The sequence below is a fragment of the Scaptodrosophila lebanonensis genome, unplaced genomic scaffold, assembly GCF_003285725.1.
Source record: "Scaptodrosophila lebanonensis strain 11010-0011.00,11010-0021.00 unplaced genomic scaffold, SlebRS2 tig00001415-arrow-pilon, whole genome shotgun sequence".
In the NCBI taxonomy this organism is placed as follows: domain Eukaryota; kingdom Metazoa; phylum Arthropoda; class Insecta; order Diptera; family Drosophilidae; genus Scaptodrosophila; species Scaptodrosophila lebanonensis.
Window position 1 is genome coordinate 9,751,380 of NW_022060742.1, and position 20,775 is coordinate 9,772,154.

The window sequence follows — 20,775 nt, forward strand, 5'->3', positions numbered from 1 at the left end:
TCTCTTTTTTGTTGGATTGTAGTTTAAAAGTTTTTAATGCTGTTAAGTCTATGATGACTACTTAGGCGAGCTAGATAATTAAATAATTTATCACACTGTCGATTAGATCAATTTTTATATTCTTATAGTATATATATATATAGTGCTGATTGATCTGAATGTTGATCTTCTGTAGGGTTTTTAGATTTCTGTTTAAATAAGGTGAAGAAAATCACAATAAGCCGAATTGTTTAGTGTTCTGGGGAAATAAGATTAGATTGTTCAGTCTAACTAGGGCACGCATACTCGTTCGACAGCCATTATCACACCAAAAATTGTAATGAGAATCGACCGATGCATGTAAAAAGATTGCGGAAATTATCTCAGATTGCCCGAAAAACCAATTAACATGTGTTTATTACGTCGGAGAAGAGTTTTTGTTTTCTTTTTTAAATATAGGTAATCAAGGTTAACAAACAACTTGATTGCTTTAACGAGATGTTTACACTTTATCTAAAAATAAGTGCATTATCTTACAAGCCTCCTGCCAAAGTGCAATGCGCTGCTCACAAAGGACATCATGGAGGCGAGCATAGAATGTGCATGCTTGGAAGCTTCACTGGTCGGTCCTTCGCTTTTTTGAAGTGCATTGTTAGGGTTCTCAGACGTGGCCGTCGGCTCTTCCGCGCTGCTGAAGATTCGATCCACCTCTGGAATAATCCTGCGATCCAGCTCACTGCTTATCTCGTTGAAGCGGTCATCCTCCCTACTCAGCTCGTCGAGGGGCAGAGCTTGGCACAGGCAGTTGAACGCTTGAAATATACATAATTATAATTTTGAAAGTTTTGATAGCTATTCGTATAACTTACTAGTTAGACAAAGCAGTAGACATGTAAAATAGAAGGCCAGTCCTTTGGGTTGAAACATTTTGAATACGCGCTCGCACAATGGTTGACCAATTTAAACTGAATCTTGAGACACTTTCTTGATGACTCTTATATGCAATTGATTAAAACGGAAGACTGCAGACGATCTACGTGATATTTTGCCGAAATGTAGTGCAACACGGTTAGCTCACGTTCTACCAAAATTTATTTAGACTACATTTTTTTGTTGATTTACTTTTGTGTTATTAATTGTATTAAGCATGCTTAGAACTACATAGCCATAACCGTATACTGATTCATTGTAATGATTGCTCGAAGAGTTTGACAGGTTTCCGATGTTCGTCATATTGTGTTGGGCGTTTGGTCTAATCGATGTGATTCTGATTTACATCTCGGCTGTTTGTCTTCCCAACCGTTGGCCAGTGTATTGTGGCATTCCACTTATAGATGTCATATGCATTATCCAGTTCCGCATCGGCCAGACGCTCATCCGGCACAGCCGGCGTATTCTTGTACAGTTCCTCGAGGTGTTCTTGACTTACTGCCAAGCCCGCATGTACATGTAGCGCTACAATAGTGATGGTTGGTTAAAAAGAGGGGGTCTCTAATGTAAAGCTATACTCACCGCAAATGAGTCCCAGACATATGGTCAGCATTATCGTTTGCGTTACACTCATAGCTTTGAAATCGATACGTCTGCGACGAGTGATTAACACTGACACCGAGAGTGTGGACGAATCCACATCTTATATATAAATGTGTGCTTCTGTTGGGCCCCTTCTGATTGGCGCTAACCAAAGCCAATGGGACCCGTGTAGAGCCAAGAGTATGCAAAAGAGCAATGCCAAAAATAAATCGCGTGAAAGAAGCAAACGCAAATTTCAAAAGCCAACAAAGGCTCGAGGCGTCGCGTCGCTGTGTCTCGTCGCACGTGATTTTTAGGTGCGTGCGATCGTGTCTGGTTGGAACCGGTCTTGGGTTGGGGCTGTTGGTGTCATTAGTTTGTCTTTAGTTAGTCGTTGGTGACAGCCACATACTTATTAGAAATTTTAATTAATACACTCAAACATGCATACAATACGTTTATTCATGTAGCTTAAATCTACTGTAAAGCTTTTTCGTTGCCAAAAAAGATGGTCCAGCGCTCGTACCCCTCCTCGCATAAGTATGTCTCCATTTCGCAATATACGTCACTGGAGTCACTATAATCTGCAACACGTTCGCTTTAATCGCACTATAAATATATTTCCCTACCAGCAATATTTACCTTTGTGCTCCCGACAAGCTGCTATCTCCATATGGCATTTTGATACGAATTTACGTATGCAGCCCTCCTTCTCCTCAAACACACAAACGGCACTCGTGGCGGTCGCATTGCGACACTGTTCCTGCAGTGGACATGACTTGGAAGCGATGGTGTAGTCTATTTAATAGTTTAATTAGACATTCGATAAGATTCCCTTTCCCAGTCAATTAAATAAATCACTCACACAACACTAAACAAAGGCAGCTGAAGAATAATATTAATTTGATGTACATGGCTTAAGGAATACAAAAAATATCCGAACCAAGTGCTATGCAGAACACAATCCAACTGAATTGCTTTCAAAGAATAGGTATTTATCAAAAGCTTTAATGTGTGGTGATAAGATAAAAATTAATTGCCGCATTATAAATCCCCCGATACAACTGATATGTATTAGATAATAGTCCAAGGGGACGGTCAGTTACAGTTCATAATGAACTCGAACAAAGCGTTGCATAACTTGCGGCGGCGACTTAATGTCGCAACAGTGAACATTTCCATTGCCTACTTCAGGGGGACAATTCCTCTGAAACATTATTTTATTCTTTGGATAAAGGGCGCCTGCTGGGACGGTGAAGGAAAGCGAGAAGAATAGTGAGAAAGACAGATTTGTGTTAATTATAAATGTTAAATTGTAATTAAGACTAAACACCTAGTTTAAGTTGTATTTGTATTTAACTAGAAGTTTAATGTAAGTTATAAATATAACAGTATTATTAAAAACAAAAAAAAGTTGTGTAAAGTGCAACCAGAAATATGCTCGTAACAGTGTGAATTCCAAATGAAAATTTTATTACATTTTATAAACTATCCGTTCACTCATTACATCTAAAAACATACTTTATATCTAATTAGGTAGATAAGGTTTTATTTTCTGAACTCTGTTAACTGATAATAGAAACAAATTTATGGGCCACTTTTTTGTGATTAAATGAAATAAAATTGAACAAATTTGTTTGTTCTTTGTTATGTTTTCTGCCAAAATTGTCGATTAGATTAGAAAAAAACACCTATTCTGTGTGTAGAAATTAGCAAACAAAAGTTAATTACTGACCCGAAGCAGTGATATCAGAGATAACTGTGATTCATTGTCATATTTTATAAATAGCAATACTTTCAAAAGTTTGTACATTCAGTCACAGATAATAGACTTGGCTGTCTTCTCCATGATCAAGCAATATATTTATCTTTTATTTTAATAGTACATATTAGTAGAGCTGTAGCGATAATACTCTTTTCGAACTAAAAATATATATTTATTCAAACAAGTTATATAAAAATGGAACTGTCCTAAGGAACTTTAAAAGAACAAAACAAAATAATAATGTTTTCATGCGAAAGAGAATGTCAAATTTTAATGGACAGAAAGAAAGATGCAGGAAGGAAATTTCGCAGCTAGTGGTGGTAGTGCCTATCTGTATAAATCTGGAACTAAATGATTTAAATACTTTTAAGAAATACAACATGAGTGATCTCCCTCGTTTTAGAATGCAATATTCATAAATTTTTATTTCTATCCACGGTCACAAGCCAAGAAAATTATAATTATTTTACAATTGGAATGAGTTTAAAAATGTAAGCTAGTGTTTCGCGATAATTATAGATCACAATAAATATATATATTTCAATTCAAGTCAGCCTGGTCGGCATCTTTCTTCTTAGAAATGCTTTTAAAATGAACATCGTTAATATGATGATAAAGTGGTCCGATTTGATGGACAGGTATACTATTTGCATGCAATAGCTTTTAGCTGTGAGTAGATTAGTAATTAAATCACATAGAGGTACGGAAGGACAATTGGATTAGCATTATTATCGTCAATCTGTTCTGCTTTATAAAAACTTGATTAAAGTTGGTTGTCACCCATTTTGCTTATTCTTACAGTTAAATTAAAGTTGTATAATTGACAATAAAACGACTGTCAGAAAAAGAGGAATGAACTAATGATTGATTGGCTGCACATTCTAATAACTGAATTCCAATGCGGTCATATATTTCTGAGAGATGTATATTTATTGAACTAATTTGTACATTAAAAATTCAAAGCTTCCAATGTTAACAAAATGTGGCCTCATGCTGTATAGTATAATCCATTATTTCAAGAACAACAAACTATTGAATGTGCTTAATAGCCCTATCCTATGTTTATAACGTTTTCGTTTGGCTACGATACAGCTTGGCATAGATGCCGTTTTTGGCCAAGAGCTGCGCATGCGTGCCGTGCTCAATAATATTTCCACAGTGCATTACACAGATAACATCGGCTCTCTGCACTGTGGTCAAGCGATGAGCGATAACCAGAGAGGTGCGACCAGAGCAGGCTTCGTCTAGGGCGCTCTGCACCACCTGAAATTGAAAACAGCGGGTGTCTACCATTCAATGCCATCTGAATCGAAATGAAATTCAATTACCCTTTCGCTCTGAAAATCTAGTGCAGAGGTGGCCTCATCTAGTAGCAAGACTTTGGGATTGCGGACCAGAGCGCGTGCTATGGCAATGCGCTGTTTCTGGCCACCGGACAGCTGAGTGCCCTTGGAGCCCAGCACAGTGTCGTATTGGGCTGGCAGTGTCATAATAAAATCGTGGGCATTGGCCATCTTAGCCGCATCAATGATTTGTTGCATGGGAACAGCACGTGCGGTATCTCCATAGCCAATGTTCTCGGCAATGGTTTTCTCGAACAGCGATGGTTCCTGCGAAACAATGCCCAGACGACGTCGTAGAGTTTTCAGTTCCATATCATGGTGTATGCTCTCCTGGTCGATTAGCTGTAATGATTATTTAAATGTTGCTCTTAAATTACTTATTTAATTGTGAGAAGTCTTACAATTGAGCCTTCATCGGGATCATAGTAGCGTTGGAGTAACTGCACGCATGTGGATTTGCCAGAGCCCGATGGTCCCACCAGGGCCACTGTTTTACCCTGCAGTACGTCCAGATTGAAGTCGCTCAGCACCTTGTGATCGGGTCGGGAGGGATAGCTAAAGTTAATATTCCGATAGCTGACACCTTGTTCCGCCACATTGGATTTGTAGTGCGCTACGTTTCCGTTGTGTGGCAGCCCCACTCCCATTGGAGATTGTATGAGTGGCTTTCGATCAATAATCTCATACATTCGTGTCGCGGAAAGAAGGGCCGCATTGAAAGCCGGCGTGAAAGCTAATGATTGAGCTAAAATAAAAAGGCCATAGAGCATGGTGTTGGCGATTCTGTAAAGCCGAAGGTGTGCTTAGTTTAAGATTTGTGAGACGAACGAATTCCCCACTTACTTCATAATGTCCTCGAACTTAATTTTACCTTCGGCGCACATATAACCGCCATAAGTTAGTGTTACGGCATAGCCAAAGAACATGATGGCCATGCCCAAAGAGTTAACGAGACCGCGATATCTTAGGCGACTTTTGATTTGCAGATAATAGCGTTCTACTTCAGCGTCATAGGCTTTTATTAGCTCCTCTTCCCGACGTAATGCCGCTACTGTGCGTATTTGTGCGATCGTCTCTGTAGCTATGCGGCTCGTCTCTTCCAGCAATTGTTTCTCCTTCAAGGTGGACTTCTCACCAAACTTGGCCTCAAACACAATCGACGCCACCATAAAGGGGGCCGTGCTCATACAAATGAGAGCCAGCTCCCACGAATAATAGAAGGCTATGGTCAAGCTGCATATAAAGTTGGTAAAGGCCTGTATGATGTTACTTAGTGGGAATCCGATGGCATTTTGCACGCTGGCTGCATCTCCAGCTAAACGAGCCGACAGTGCGCCAACGCTGTTCTCCTTCTCGTCAAACCAGGCAATCTCCTGTTGCATAATGGAATCGAATGTCGTAGAGCTGGAAAAGTAATAACACATGTAATACGAATAAGAAAAATGAAATAGAACGGTCAACTGCTAGGACTTGACGGTCCATTATACGAAACATGTCTAATGGTTCAATGCATTATACAACTATTATCTAAAATAATAAATCAAAAACAACGTATTTTAAATTAATTGATTTAAATAAAAAAAGTATTTGAAACAAAGTGAAATCTTCATCATTCAAGTGTGCCATGCTCAATTTAATGTTGAACCATATTTAATTTTAATATGCGCCCACTTCAAATAACAAATAGTTAAGTTTATTCCATTTCATACAAATTGGAATATTTTTCTTAACTTTTGTTTGAAGTTTTTTATAGTTTATTTAAATAGAATAGAAATATACTACATTTTGATATTTTTAAAAGATAATTCGCATAAATTCAAATGTAAAATATACACAAACATTGAATCCAATATAATACAAGTGTATTCATCAAATAACAAATAGTTAAATTTATTGTATTTCATACAAATTGGAATATTTTTCTTAACTTTTATTTGAAGTTTTTTATAGTTGATTTAAATAGAATGGAAATATATTTCATTTTAATACTTTTAAAAGTTAATTCGAATAATTTCAAAGGTAAAATATACTCAAACACTGAATCGAATACAATACAAGTGTATTCAATCAGCTATTCCTCAATTTAATTTAAGTATTGATCTAAACTTTAAGAAAAGTTCGCAAATTACTTTATATTTAAAATGTTGTACAAGTAATATGCATTTAAAAAATAAATAATTATTAAAATGAATTAATATATACTGTTGTTTGAAAAGTAGACACAGAAAAGGGGACAAATATTTTATTATCACAAAAAAGAAACCTTTGGCGAAAATTAAATCCATTTTAACTCAAAATTGAACTCTGCTTACTTTATATTTAAAACACACTGTGGTGAAAAATTGATGATAAAAATGTTTAAATCCAGGTATAAAGAAACGTAAATAAATTATAAATATACGTGTGTTTTTTTATGAGTGTATTATCTCTCTGCACAAATGGCAAACTTATTTCAAGATCAAAATCAAATAAACCCTGCTGAAAGCTTCCATCTATACTTAGTACTTATAAATAAAGTAAATCGAAACATAAGTATTTGGAAACACTCACCGCATGCGCGTCGTCAGCCAAACCCCAGTTAGGTTAAAGAAGTACGTCTGTATAAAGCAAACAGTACCCGCACAAATGCCAATAACAACGCTTACAATAGACATGGCCGAGCTACGATCTAGGACCCGCTCATCGGTAGGCTCAGCCAGCGAGCCATAAAGTTCGGCCAGAACAATGGAGAAGGCTGGTTGGGTGCAGCCGTAAAGGCCAGCGCAAATGGCGCCTATAACCAGGAAACTCCACTCAGGTCGCGCCCAACTGACTATGCGAAAGAAGATCCGTACATAGCTACTACTCTCCTTCTTTGCCTGCTTGGCTTCCTGTAATTCTTCGTTTTTGGTCATCCCGTTAAGGCGCTGCATCTGGAATTCGGCGTTTTTGTCAATCGACTTTAATGCGTTGAACGTATGCTGCTCCATATCGTGTGAGGCCTTGCGATCTTTTAATACGACTGCCTCATCTAATTCGCTAAGCACTTCATTCGGCGTGTCCTCATAATCATGAAATGTGATCATCTTATGGTAGCTGCCCTCCAATTTCATGAGCTCCGTATGGGTGCCGTGCTCCAAGGCCTTGCCATCCTCTATGTAGACGATTCGATGGGCTTGTCTAATCGCTGAGAGACGATGTGACACCACAAGTGTGGTGCGTCCCTTGCAAGCTCTGTCTAAGGCTTCCTGCACTAGTTTCTCGGCATGATAGTCCAATGCAGATGTGGCTTCGTCCAGCAGCAAAATCTTGGGCTGTTGTATCAAAGCACGTGCTATGGCAATACGTTGTCGCTGGCCACCGGATAGTTGGACACCCTTTTCACTGATGTGCGTGTCATAGCCCTGAAATAGAGGCACGATTAATAGAGCAAGAGGTGACCGAAATTCCTTTTACCTTATGGAATGCAATGATAAAGTCATGAGCATTCGCTGCCTTGGCCGCATCTTCAACCTCTTTCTGCGTAGCATCTGGTTTGCCGTGCCTTATGTTCTCTCCTGCAGGTAAAAAACAAGTGGAAATTCTAAAGTCGGGTGCAATACTCTGTACATATGTGTAGAATAATAATAAAATTTTTAAAAATTAAAAAAAAGTAACGCCTTGTGTACACAAACTCACGGAAGAATTGTTTGAGTTGAAGAATTGGAAGAATTGCAGCGACACCAGCAGCTGCGGGCGGTTATCACATTTACGTAACTTCCGGCCTATCATGATGAAACTAGACAAACGGACACATAACCACTAACTCAACGTGCTTGCCAAATTTCAAGACAATATTCTAATCCCAAAAAAAAAAATGTTAGAAAAGCCATCACTTATTTAATTAAAAAATAACTATGATATAAGTTAGAAATGCCATCAATTATGAAAATCGCGGAGGAGGGCGGCTGTTTTCACAAATATATTTCTTTAATTTTCCCAAATATTTCACTAACTAATTAATTTCAAAAAAATAATTTCAAAGTTGCCATTTCTTAGGTACTGGGTATGAGAATCGCGGAGCAGGGCGGGCGTTCTCACAAATTTATTTATTTAACTTCCACAGTTATTTCACTAACAAATTAATCAAAAAAAAAACCAAAATAAAAGTTAAAAATGCCATCACTTAGGTACTTGGTATGAGAATCGTGGAGGAGGGCTGCAATTTTTCACAAATATATTTATTTAATTCCTAGAATTATTTTAGTAAAATTGAATGACTCCAATTAATTAAAAAAAGTTTGTAAATTCCATCATTTAGGTACTTGGTATACTATAAGAATTGCAAATATATTTATTTAATTTCCACATTAAATTTAGATGACTCTAATTAATTTAAAAATAGGCGGAAAAGCTAAAGTCGGGACTTTGTCTTTAACTAAGTGTCCCTAGGTCGTATAGTCTCTGAGATAAAGGTGGATTCCAGGGGCCATAAAAAATAGAACAAACTCGTACAGCGTACACACATGAGACATCTTTGTGCAAAACAGCTCTTATAGTCTAGCTCTTATAGTCTCTGAGATCCAGTTTTTCATACGGACAGACAGACAGACAGACAGGGCTAGATCGACTCGTCTTGTCATGCTGATGAAGAATGTATATTCTTTGTGGAGTCTGGGACGCCTTCAGCCTGTTTTCACTTTCGGCAAAGCTAATATATTTTTCTACATTTCATGTACAGAGTATAACCTTTCACTTACCAATAGTTCCCTGAAATAGCACTGGTTCCTGACCCACTACGGCAATGTTGGAGCGCATCCAGCCAATGTTGTATTTGCGCACATCTTCGTCGTCTAAGAGGACCTGACCGAATACCGGATCATAGAAGCGTTGCAGTAGTTGTACGCACGTTGATTTCCCACAACCTGAGGCTCCGACCAGCGCGACAGTCTGGCCCGGCTCGACGACAAGATTCAGGCCACGCAGCACGATAACATCTTCGCGTGCTGGATAACGAAAGAACACATCACGAAACTCGATGCGACCTTTAAGGCCATTGTTAAGTATTTTGCCCGATTTTGAGAGCGGATCAATCAGTGGCGTTCGATCGATTACATCATATATGGCTACAGCCGAGCCACGTGCCATGGCGAACGACTCCAGAAAGGGAGAAGTACGGGAGATATGCTGAGCACTCACAATGATGCCCGCTATGACAATCATTACGACGGCAGGTGTGTAGTCTCGATCCTCCACCGCGGAGTCTCGATCGTATAGAATCAAATTGGCGCCATACCAAAAGGCACCCGCTCCACAAATGAACATCATGGCCTTCAAAACTGTGTCGTTTAAGCCCGACACGACACCCCTCCATTTGCCAGCCTTAAGTGCCGGTCGCAACAGATTATCGTAGCGTGTGGACTCCGAGCGTTCTCCGCCAAAAGCGACCACAGTGCGTATGGCTCCGATGACTTCTTCCACAACGGAACTGGCACGTACATAGGAACTCTGTTCCCTGGCGGTTAACTTGCTCTGGTACTAAGGTAAAGGAGTAGGTGCTTATTCTATTAGTCATCAAAATTCTGCTTTTCTGATTTTACTTACATGTGCTACCACCGAGTTAACTATCATAGTAATGGGAATGTAAGCACACACCGCCAGTGCCAGCTTCCATCCGAAAATAAAGGATATGAGTATGCTTATCGTTACATCGCACACAATCTCCACAAAGTGTCCCACATTCTCGGAAATTCCATTACGAATCTTCTCCATGTTACTAGGAAATGAAGAAGACTGATATAGTGTAGCCAAATATATAATTATCCACAACTTACTCTGTTATGCGAACGGAAAAATTTTGATCCTTCGCAATGTCATGCCATCCTATTTCTTGCCTCAGTGTGGCCTTAAAGAACTCACGGCGCATGCGCACCGTCAAATTCAGAGCTAAATGGTTAAAAATGTCTACATAGGCGATACCAGATAGCAACATAAGTAATGAATCCATAGTCATAAGAATGCCAAATGAAATGGAGTCCTTGCGTAGCTCTGCCATATTATCCTCATAGGTGGCATTAGTGCTGCGATTGATCAAAAATATCAGCCTATATCTCTGACGCTACGAGGGCTGCCTTTTATATTGCGAGAATAGAGAGCAAAAACAAAGATATTTGATCAAAAACGGTTATATTGTCTTTCTAAATACTATCTAGATCAGCACATTAGATTGAAACAAATTTTGAAGCTCTTTATATTGATATAAAAAGAAGTCATTGTGTTTCAAATCGGGGCTGTAAGGAAAATTACATTTTTAAATGGGATGTTGGAAAGGATGATTGAGGGCTGGCATAGTCGAGAAGCAATCACCCTATAAACAGTTTTTGTGAACAAACATATCCTCTTGATGGGCATATTGTCATGTAGTCATGTATAGGATATATGCTAAGTGCTGGAAGTGCCCAAGGATGGTTCTACCTCACGTTATCCTGCATTAGTAACCTATGCACAGCATCGAATGTTTCTGGCACATCAACCGTTCTTGGATGAGACTCGAACTGGACGAACCTCGCCAGGAGCGAAGGAGCCGTGGACACGGCAGAATTCACTGTACCAGCGTTTCCTAGCTTCATTATCTTAAGTCAAAGTTTGTTCATTCACGTACTCTAGTTTAAATAAATTACGTCAAATGCTTTTTTTTCTATTTGGCGAGGTAATCTATTTAAGTGACTTGTAGGAAAACAAAAGGTGCGTAATACGAACACGTTCTGAGTTTGTTTTACGCTTATAGTAAGAGGCTTAGGCTTTACGATGCAAATGTAAAATTTGATCTGGCTATCCTAGATTTTATCATTCCCGAGATATAAAAGGCAACCTACGTAGACTTCCACAAACTTACAGAATTGTTCCGCCGCCAAATATTGGCAAAGCTATGGTGGTTGAGCTGGTGCCTACACCCAGTGTCCTGTCAATAAACATGGCCACCAGTTCGCTGTATAGCACGATGGCAATGGGAAAGACAAGGGAGCGCAATAAAGCCGCTATAAAGGCGCACAACACGAGCAGATAATCGGTCCAGCTGGCATATCGATAGAGCTCGAGATAACTAACCGAGCGATGCGCTGGCTTTTGTTTCTTAAGATCCTTTGTTTCCCTCGATCCATCATCATCCACATCGCTGTTTGCTGTCATTATATGGAACTTGCACTTGACTTTTATAGTTCAGTTATTCAGTTTAACCGCAACTTTCGAACACATGCACACACATTGACCCACGGGGTTAATTAACAATTGTCGAGCGTTCGAAGATCGCGCATCAAAATCTCAGCTGTTAATACAAATTTTCAACTATCAACTGGCTTCGTCGAAGAACTGCGCTTTAAAGTTTCAATAATTTGTGTTCCCCACTAATTATTTTGCATTATGTATTGGGATTTTAGTTTTGTTTGTGCAATTGAGAGCGGATCGCGGTGCTAAGACTTTTCTGGCGTGTGTTCCCACTCTGAAATGTGACGATCAACTGTGGTGTCTGGGGCACTTGTCGCCGCATTTTATCATTTCTATTGCCATAAAGAGAGCGCACATCCATTGAGGTTTGTTGAAATTTTATGGGGTTTGTTTCTGGATAGTTTTGCACACTCTCTTGTGCCATTTTCAAATTTATTAATATCAATTGAATTGATTTTCTCAAGGTTCTAAACGTGACTCGGCGGAAAACTAATGTATAGCTGTCTGTCTGCAAGCAAAGACTGCAGCTTGACTTTGTAGAAGGTGGGGAAACGAACATAGTTATTGGTATGCATAGTATATACTATCCGCAAGAGGTCAGCTGAGTAAATTTACGCAATTTGCCAAGAATTCCTAGGTGATGAAGGAAGTACAGTATAATATGGTAATAAGCTCTATGTAGTTGTATAAGATAGTAGCTCTCTGGCCAAACATATGTATGTATCGTTCTGCCATTCTTCTGTGAAACGTCTTTCAATCTTCATCACTCAATCGAATTTCTCTCAAGGGAAAGAGCAAGTCATACATTTTTAAGACCCATCATTAAGTGAGCAAACAATTTTATTCTAGATAATAACGCCATCGACACTGGTGCTAGCGATATTAGAGAGCAATCTTAGATTAGATATTCGGATGTAGACTGAAATATCTAACACCTAAATCGTAATCAAATATTTTATCTCTCACGAAGACCATAAAAACTCGATGTCTATAAAATCAGCAGAAATTGTATGTAGCGCTTTATTGAAAATTGTACAAGAATGAAAAACAAACACGTGTGGAACGGGAAACAGAGCCAGAGAGTATTTCTGTATTTTAACTTATTGGTTCCATGATTTTCAACTAAGAGCACAGAAAACCGTTTAACAAAAGAGTTGTAATTGAAGCTGTTTTGAAAAATCTGAATAAACTTAAATGAACTGAAAAAATAAAACCCATTGTGTGAGTGCAGAATTTGGCGAATTGGGGTCCACCCTCAATGATCTCTTTGCGTTTTGTGGAGCTTGGCGTAGATGCCACCTTTGGAAATCAATTGTAAATGGGTGCCCTGCTCCGCTACCCGACCATCTTGAATGACGCAAATAACATCGGCATTCTGCACGGTCGACAAACGATGTGCAATGACAATGCAAGTACGTCCCGAGCAGGCCGAGTCCAAAGCCTGCTGCACCAACTGTTCGCTCTGCAAATCCAATGCCGAGGTGGCTTCATCCAGCAGCAAGATCTTTGGATTGCGAACGAGAGCACGTGCGATGGCAATGCGTTGTTTCTGGCCGCCCGATAATTGTGTGCCACGAGCACCCATCTTAGTCTCATAACCATTTGGCAGTCCCATGATGAACGAGTGTGCATTGGCGCTTTTGGCGGCGGCAATAATCTCAGTCATGGGCACAGTGCGATGGTTGTCTCCATAGGCAATGTTCTCAGCGATGGTGCGCTCAAAGAGTGAGGGTTCCTGGGCCACAAGGCCAAGTCGGCTGCGCACTCCATCCAAGGTTAAGTCTTGTTGTATATCATCATGATCAATGTGCTGGTCATTACATAAGAGAGAGAGAGAGAGAGAGAGAGAGAGAGAGAGAGAGAGAGAGAGAGAGAGAGAGAGAGAGAGAGAGACAAATTAAGTAAGTTAGTTAGTCAGGAGGTGCTGGTATCGCCAACACTTACAATAGTTCCCTCATCAGGATCGTAATAGCGCTGCAACAGCTGCACGCAAGTCGATTTGCCACAACCGGAGTGCCCGACTAGGGCAACAGTTTTGCCTTGCAGGACCTCCAGATCAAGCTCGTTGAGTACTTTAACGTCCGGACGCGTGGGATAGCGGAATTTAATGTCGCGATAGCGCACACCTTCGAAGAGATTTAGTTGCTTGGCCAGCGTGTTTTTGATAGTACCCATGGGCGAAATAATGCGTGGAGTACGATCCAGAATCTTAAAAAGCCGGTGACCAGCCACAAGGGCTGCGGTAAAGGCAGGCGTGAAGGCTAACGATTGAGCCAGCATCATTGAGCCGTAGAGTAATGTCTCAGATACTCTGTGGAAGGTCGAGCCTTAGTTATGTGTTAAATGAAAGTAAAAGAGTCTAATGGCTTACTTAATAATGTCCTGGAAAGGCACCTGTCCTTCTGAGACTAAGACACCACCATAGCAGAGCGCCACCGCATAGGCAAAGAATGCGGATGCCTGCATGGTGGAGTTGAGAACGCCGCGCCAACGCAGCTTCTGTCGTATAAGACCCTCAACGCGGTACACCTCCTCGCTATACTGCTTAATGACTTCAGCCTCACGGCGCAGACCGGCAATGGTGCGCACATTTGCAATGGACTCCGTCGCAATTCGAGAGGCCTCCTCGAGCACTTGCTTCTCGCGTATCATGGCATTCGACATCATTCTGCAAGGTTAATGTGATTGTTAAATAAAAGAAGACTGCCTGAGAGCTCCTTACTTGGCTTCCAGTATGACGGAGCCTACAATGATGGGACAATTGGCCAGACAGAGCAAGGCCAGCTTCCAATTGTAGTAGAAGGAAACCGATACACCGGCTACGAAGTTGGACAAGGCCTGAATCATACCGCTCAGGGGATATCCAATGGCTCCCTGTACTCCTGCTGCGTCACCAGATAGGCGTGCCGAGAGTGCACCTACGGAGTTTTTCTCGTCATCAAACCAGCCAATCTCTTGACTCACCATCGACTTGAATGCCAGAGCTCGCATACGTGTCGTCAGCCAGACGCCAGCATAGTTGAAGAGATATGTTTGCAGGAAACAGACTATACCGGTAAGAAATGCCACTCCCAGACATGCCCACGACAGAACGGCTGTGCGACTTAGTGCCACCCTTTCGTCTTGTTCTGCAAGTGCCCCATAAAACTCTCCGAAAATAATCGAAAATGCTGGATAAGTACATCCCACGGCAATGGCACTGATAGCACCAAGAACAAGATAGCACCATTCGGGACGGGCGAGTCGCATAATGCGTCCAAAGATCATGAAGAAGTTGGGTTTCTGCTCTTTTACTTCCCCTTGTTGGACATTACTGGTTTTGCTGGGCTTAATAATGGGCTCATCGAATTGGACGCTATTCTTTTGATTCTTTTCAAAGTTTAATGGACTGGTCTCGAAGGATTTCTCGTATACTGCCAGGCTATTCCCTAAGAATAACGAATTAATAAAGTAGAGTACGACTTGAATTTGTAAGAGTAGCTTACGCTTTGCCTCATCTATATCTTCTTCCTTTTCGACCTCTTCTGGCATTTTAATATCGCCAGCATGCACCATATCATAGTAGGCACCTTCCAAAGTCATTAGGTCCTCGTGAGAACCCTCCTCAAGAACCTTGCCGTCGTGTAAGAAGACAATTTTATCCGCGCCGCGTATGGCGGATAGTCTATGGGAAACCACTACCGTAGTTCGGCCTTTGCTAGCCAGATCTAGAGCCTGCTGCACCAGCTTCTCCGATTGGTAGTCCAAGGCTGAGGTGGCCTCGTCAAGTAACAATATCTTAGGGTTTTGTATAAGCGCTCGTGCAATAGCAATGCGTTGCTTTTGGCCTCCAGAAAGTTGAGAGCCACGCTCACCAATCATCGTTTGATAGCTCTGGAAGAGATAGCGGATTTTGGATACACAGTTTCCCCCTTGAAATTAGAGGCAACTTACTTCCGGCAAGCTACAGATGAATTCGTGGGCACCGGCCTGAGTGGCTGCTGCCTCTATTTCCCTTTGAGAGGCATTGGGTTTGCCATAACTAATATTTTGTGCTGCGAATAAAAGTCATATGAATTGAATTCTTAAATAGACGAAGAAACTCCCACCTATTGTGCCCAAAAAGAGAACTGGTTCTTGGCCAACGACGGCAATGTTGGAGCGCAGCCACTGAATGTTGTACTTGCGTATGTCGAGATCGTCCAGTAGAACGGAACCAAACACTGGATCATAGAAGCGTTGAAGCAATTGCATGCACGTTGACTTTCCGCAGCCGGAAGAACCAACCAAAGCAACCGTTTGGCCCGCTCTAATCTTAATATTTAAGCCACGATGCACAATGACTTCTGGTCGTGACGGATAGCGAAAGAAGACATCCTGGAATTCAATATCACCGCGCAGTCCGTAGTTCAACAGTTTGCCATCGGTGGACAAAGGATCAATCTTAGAAGGTAGATCAATGACCTTAAAAATATTGGCAGCACAGCCGCGTGCAGTCGCGAATGATTCGAGGAAGGGCGAGGTCCTAGCTATATTGTCCGCACCCACAATGATGCCAAAGAACGCCTATAAAAATATTGAGTGATTGAATTCTACACTCTACTTACAATCACTCTACTTACAATCATAAGAATTGCTGGAGTATATTCTTTATCTTCGACATAGCGATCGTCGATAATGAGGTTGACGCCATACCAGAAGGCGCCAGCGCAGGAAAAGAATAGCATGGACTTGAGGACGGCGTCGCTGAAGCCGGAGAAGGCGCCCTTCCACTGACTCGCCTTTCGGGCTGGCACTAAGAAGTTCTCAAAGCGTTCCACCTCTTGCTTTTCACCGCCAAACGAGACCACGGTCCGTATAGAGTTGAAAACCTCTTCGACCAGATTGCCAGCTCCTGCATAGGACTCTTGTTCGCGTGCGGTCAGCCTGCCTTGGTACTGAGAAGGGTTGTGTGTTAGCTAAGATACTAGGCGAGTAACCCCAACCATTATCGTTATTACCTTCGCCACATAGTAGTTAAGCACAATCACTAGCGGTATATAGGCACTAACTGCCAGTGTCAGTTTCCAGCCATAGGCAAAGGAAATGGCCACCGTGATGATGAAGCCCACGATTAGATAAAGAAAATGTCCAACCTTCTCAGATATTCCATCTCGTATCTTTTCAATGTCACTATGAATAGAAGACGAGTTATACTGAAATGGATTAATATAATAGCTTTAAGCTTTGACTTACTCCGTCATGCTTTGGGCAAAGTTCTGTTTGGTGGCCAAGTCATGCCAGCCAATGTCCTGACGCATGACTGCCTCGAAGAGTTTTATTCGCATACGCGTCACCTGCCGCAGGGCGACAAAATTGAAAATATCTACCGAGAAAATGCCCGATATGAACATGACTATCGATGCGATTGTAAGCAGTATGCCATAAGATATGGAATCGTCATATAGGGCGTCATTGTTTTCCTCCCGTGTGGCATTCGTGCTGCAAGGACATGGGTTAGGTGCAAGGCTGTTGTTGCTAAGTTGTCGGGACATACAGTATTTTGCCGCCGCCAAAGAGCGGTAAAGCATGAACCTTAGAGCTGGTTCCGATTTGCATGGCACGGTCCACTAGCATGGCCGTGAATTCACTATAAACGATGACGATGGCGGGCAGCGTGAGAGCCTTAATGCAGCACATGATGAAGCCGAAGAAGAGCCATAATAGCTCCATGTAGGTGGAGAATCGGAAAAGCTGCCAGAAGCTGGTGGGTGGTGTCGGCTCCAAGCCAGCCGCTATAGGTGTCTCCTCCATTGATTTGCCATCCGTAGTGGTAGTCGACGCCTCGTCGCGTTCCATTCTGCAGCTGTCAAGTGTTTAATTTAATTCAATACTTGCTTGTCAATCTATAGGCCAAACAGTCCAAAAAAACGAGCAAGATTTTAAAGCATAACTACAACAACAACAACAACAACAATAACAAGAATAAGAAGTAGACACTCGCTTGCTCGAAAAGGTTAATTCAATTAGATGACACTGAGGCGCATTGCCTTCGGACAGCCGCCACATATTTATCTTGACCCGCGGGGTTAACGAATGAGGTGCCATCCACCACATACATATTATACAGATTTTCGCTTTATAGCATATAGAACACATATACATACTCCACTAATGGACAACACAAATAACATTTGAGCTGCCATCACATATCCTTCAATTGAATTATTTTCCACACCTTACACTCTATCCTTGCGTCTCCGACTCGACCTCTATACTCCTATGTAGCACTATTCAAAATATCCGAAATTCGCGCTGCCGTTACTGTTATCGCTCGATCGCCAACTGATCGCAACTGACGGCTGCTCGGCCATAGAAGCCCATTTAAATTTCTCTATAGTTTGATCTGTTGAGCATATTGGTGCGTTCCAGCTTTAATTGAACTTGCTCTTGCTCGCCAGAGCATTGAGAAAACGACTACTGACGACTACTAATTGGGTACGAGTGAATAGGAATATGCAAATAATTGATAAAAAATAAACTTAAATTCAATACCTTAACATTATGTTACGCACTTCTTGTCCTCCAATTATATGGTATATAAAACAAGAGAGAACGCTACAGTCCAGCAAGCCCGACAGTGAAATATCCTGTACCCAGGTAAACTTCCGACACTGCGGTACATGCGCCCAAAAAAAGCAAAAAGAGGAAGAAGAAGAGCGAACTTGTTGCTGCAGTTTGGGAGGGAATTTGTTTCGCGAATAACTTTTCTTAGAGTTGACCGAATTGGATAAAATTTTAAACAACAGTAGATAATAATATATATATATATATATATATATATATATATATATATATATATATATATATATATATATATATATATATATATATATATATATATATATATATAATATATAAATGATATGTGCAAAGTTTGGTTATTGTAACTTTTGAAATGTGGACGCTATTGACGAAATTCTGTAGCGGGAGAAATTCCAAAAAATAAAATAATCTCGTCCTTTGTCGGACCTAGGAGAATCTGGATACCAACTTTGGTTGTTCCAGCTTTTATAGTTTCCGAGATTCTTGCGTTCATCCAGACAGACGGACGGACAGACGGACGAACGTACATGTCTAGATCGATTTCTCTCGTCATGCTGGTTCAGAATATATACACTTTATGGGGTCGGAGATGCTTCCTTCTGCATAGTACATACTTTGCACAAACCTAATATACCCTTTTTACCCTACGGGTACAGGGTATAAAAATGTATGGTACGGTCAATCATTAATTCAATCGATAGCTCAAGCAGAAGAGTTTTTGATCCAACAAATACATACAGGAACTTAATTTGTCGTTAGGGCATTACGAAATTTATGCAAATAGTTGATCAAATATGAACTTAAATTAAATCCTTTAACATTAATTTAGGCAATTCTTCACCTCCAATTATGTGGTATTTAAAATAATATATGGTACGGTCAATTCAATCGATAGCTCAAGCAGAAGAGTTTTTGATCCAACAAATACATACAGGAGCTTAATTTGTCGTTAGGGCATTACGAAGTTTAGGTTTGTTATTGATTTATTTAGAAAACATATGTTTTAAACAAACACATAATGCCATTTAGCTAGTTATATCGCTATTCAAAATGTAGTTAAAGTAGAAGGAGAAATTGTGGAGTGTTAGAGAGTTTTTTCAATGTTTTCGAGTTTATTTGTTGTAGTTACAAGCATATAAGTATATGATCAGCATACAAATCTGTCCGTGCTGCTCCAACCACCTGAAGCTGTTGAAACTTTGCACCGATACTGCTTTTTAACGGACAGAGGTAATGTATCTATCTACATACTATATCAAATAGCCAATTTACAATTAATTTTTGTATCAAGAACTTGTTTATTTCTAAAGATATGGTCGCCTTATTGCATCCATGTATTAAGTGTAAGTAATTATAAGTATTAAATACTTTCTAATGAAAAACTGTACGGTAGCTCGGGAGCAGGGAAGAATGCTGTTGTAATAATCAGCGAAGCATTTAGAGCTTCGGCACAGATAAGAATAAGTTCTTCGGCCATTTAAAATTATGTGAGTCCGATTTTATTTACATATACAACTATGTATATGTATTGAATTGGGGATTTTATTATTACTAGTACTTAAAGTACTAGCTTCAAGAAAAAGCTAATAAGTTGTAGTTTTTGATTTGATTAATAATTGGTTATAATTGGTCGGACATTTTTGGGAAAGTATGATCTGAAGATATTTCACAAGATATTTGAAGACGATGCATCGCCCAAGAGCTATGCCAAATATTAAATAAATTACAAATGGAAACATGTCCTTAATTGGAGGTATTTAATTCGAATATATTTTGTCTAATTTAATAAACAAAAGTACCAGAAAGTAGCTAGCATACAATGTGTGATCAAAAACAAACTATTAAATAAATTAAAAATGTAAACATGCCCCTAATTTGTGGTAACTAACTAGATAATTGGAAAATATTTGTTCTATTTGTTCATGTCTGTAGGCGGCCTTCTCGGACTTAGCCATCAAAAGCAGATGGACCTATATCTCACAATTATGATAGTTATATAGAGTAGATATATGTATATGTTCTCATAACAATAGCAAGCGATTTAACACTCCAATGAAATCGAAAAATTGTATCCAGAAAAACGAAACACTTTGAACTAAAAACCTGGAAGAGATGACAGAAATGGAAATGTCAAACACGGGAACTTATTGTTCGACCCTCGTAGTTACATTTATGGGAACGCATTGGCTTCTTAGTTTTAATGCTTTATTGAATCATAAAATTGATATTATGTATATTACATTTGACCTTTTGTTTATGCATAAATATAGTATAGTTTTTTCATAATTAAAGAGATGTGTAAACTGAATATTATATTTACTTAAAAATGTAAGCCTACAAATATTGATAAAAATCGCATATCACATATGGTGTTGGATTATATATACACTACCTATACGATAGAGATTCAGATCTATATATATGAATGTA

The 20,775-nt window shown here is 40.0% G+C and overlaps 5 protein-coding genes across 6 annotated transcripts; all 5 read right to left on the reverse strand.

Annotated features, from left to right (window-relative positions):
• Positions 1-367: 367 nt before the first annotated feature.
• LOC115632934 lies at positions 368-1,028 on the reverse strand. The gene is made up of 2 exons (XM_030530227.1): positions 849-1,028; positions 368-791 (listed from the first exon to the last, which is right to left on the reverse strand). The coding sequence occupies exons 1-2, from the start codon at positions 904-906 to the stop codon at positions 508-510; spliced, it is 342 nt and encodes a 113-aa protein (XP_030386087.1). The 5' UTR covers positions 907-1,028; the 3' UTR covers positions 368-507.
• A 171-nt stretch (positions 1,029-1,199) lies between these two features.
• LOC115632935 lies at positions 1,200-1,591 on the reverse strand. The gene is made up of 2 exons (XM_030530228.1): positions 1,492-1,591; positions 1,200-1,434 (listed from the first exon to the last, which is right to left on the reverse strand). Exons 1-2 carry the CDS (start codon positions 1,541-1,543, stop codon positions 1,232-1,234), a joined length of 255 nt encoding a protein of 84 aa, XP_030386088.1. The 5' UTR covers positions 1,544-1,591; the 3' UTR covers positions 1,200-1,231.
• A 142-nt stretch (positions 1,592-1,733) lies between these two features.
• On the reverse strand, positions 1,734-2,440 carry LOC115632995. The gene is made up of 3 exons (XM_030530315.1): positions 2,357-2,440; positions 2,134-2,289; positions 1,734-2,075 (listed from the first exon to the last, which is right to left on the reverse strand). The coding sequence occupies exons 1-3, from the start codon at positions 2,403-2,405 to the stop codon at positions 1,969-1,971; spliced, it is 312 nt and encodes a 103-aa protein (XP_030386175.1). The 5' UTR covers positions 2,406-2,440; the 3' UTR covers positions 1,734-1,968.
• A 1,766-nt stretch (positions 2,441-4,206) lies between these two features.
• LOC115632169 (multidrug resistance protein homolog 65) lies at positions 4,207-12,065 on the reverse strand. Its single transcript, XM_030529197.1, has 10 exons — positions 11,453-12,065; positions 10,392-10,637; positions 10,162-10,333; positions 9,318-10,095; positions 8,035-8,135; positions 7,150-7,982; positions 5,443-6,003; positions 5,001-5,382; positions 4,585-4,941; positions 4,207-4,519 (listed from the first exon to the last, which is right to left on the reverse strand). Exons 1-10 carry the CDS (start codon positions 11,743-11,745, stop codon positions 4,319-4,321), a joined length of 3,924 nt encoding a protein of 1,307 aa, XP_030385057.1. The 5' UTR covers positions 11,746-12,065; the 3' UTR covers positions 4,207-4,318.
• Positions 12,066-12,842: 777 nt separating this feature from the next.
• LOC115632269 (multidrug resistance protein homolog 65) lies at positions 12,843-18,080 on the reverse strand. 2 transcript variants are annotated; one of them, XM_030529350.1, is made up of 12 exons: positions 17,978-18,080; positions 17,297-17,605; positions 16,996-17,241; positions 16,761-16,932; positions 16,383-16,697; positions 15,870-16,326; positions 15,715-15,815; positions 15,267-15,654; positions 14,504-15,209; positions 14,153-14,449; positions 13,726-14,092; positions 13,037-13,591 (listed from the first exon to the last, which is right to left on the reverse strand). In XM_030529350.1, the coding sequence occupies exons 2-12, from the start codon at positions 17,596-17,598 to the stop codon at positions 13,037-13,039; spliced, it is 3,906 nt and encodes a 1,301-aa protein (XP_030385210.1). In that variant the 5' UTR covers positions 17,599-17,605; positions 17,978-18,080. The 2 variants fall into 2 exon arrangements, with proteins under 2 accessions (XP_030385209.1, XP_030385210.1); XM_030529349.1 differs by having other exon boundaries at positions 12,843-13,591; positions 14,504-15,654.
• Positions 18,081-20,775: the final 2,695 nt, after the last annotated feature.

Coding starts and splice junctions, on each gene's coding strand:
- LOC115632934 (XM_030530227.1), bottom strand. CDS start 906: ATGTTTCAACCCAAAGGACTGGCCTTCTATTTTACATGTCTACTGCTT. Junction 792..848: donor TCTACTGCTTTGTCTAACTA/GTAAGTTATACG, acceptor GTATATTTCAAG/CGTTCAACTGCCTGTGCCAA.
- LOC115632935 (XM_030530228.1), bottom strand. CDS start 1,543: ATGAGTGTAACGCAAACGATAATGCTGACCATATGTCTGGGACTCATT. Junction 1,435..1,491: donor ATGTCTGGGACTCATTTGCG/GTGAGTATAGCT, acceptor TCACTATTGTAG/CGCTACATGTACATGCGGGC.
- LOC115632995 (XM_030530315.1), bottom strand. CDS start 2,405: ATGTACATCAAATTAATATTATTCTTCAGCTGCCTTTGTTTAGTGTTG. Junction 2,290..2,356: donor CTGCCTTTGTTTAGTGTTGT/GTGAGTGATTTA, acceptor ACTATTAAATAG/ACTACACCATCGCTTCCAAG. Junction 2,076..2,133: donor AGCTTGTCGGGAGCACAAAG/GTAAATATTGCT, acceptor AACGTGTTGCAG/ATTATAGTGACTCCAGTGAC.
- LOC115632169 (XM_030529197.1), bottom strand. CDS start 11,745: ATGACAGCAAACAGCGATGTGGATGATGATGGATCGAGGGAAACAAAG. Junction 10,096..10,161: donor TTAACTCGGTGGTAGCACAT/GTAAGTAAAATC, acceptor CCTTTACCTTAG/TACCAGAGCAAGTTAACCGC. Junction 4,520..4,584: donor TAGATTTTCAGAGCGAAAGG/GTAATTGAATTT, acceptor TTTCAATTTCAG/GTGGTGCAGAGCGCCCTAGA.
- LOC115632269 (XM_030529349.1), bottom strand. CDS start 17,598: ATGGAACGCGACGAGGCGTCGACTACCACTACGGATGGCAAATCAATG. Junction 16,698..16,760: donor TTAACTACTATGTGGCGAAG/GTAATAACGATA, acceptor AACCCTTCTCAG/TACCAAGGCAGGCTGACCGC. Junction 14,093..14,152: donor CCTTTCCAGGACATTATTAA/GTAAGCCATTAG, acceptor GACCTTCCACAG/AGTATCTGAGACATTACTCT.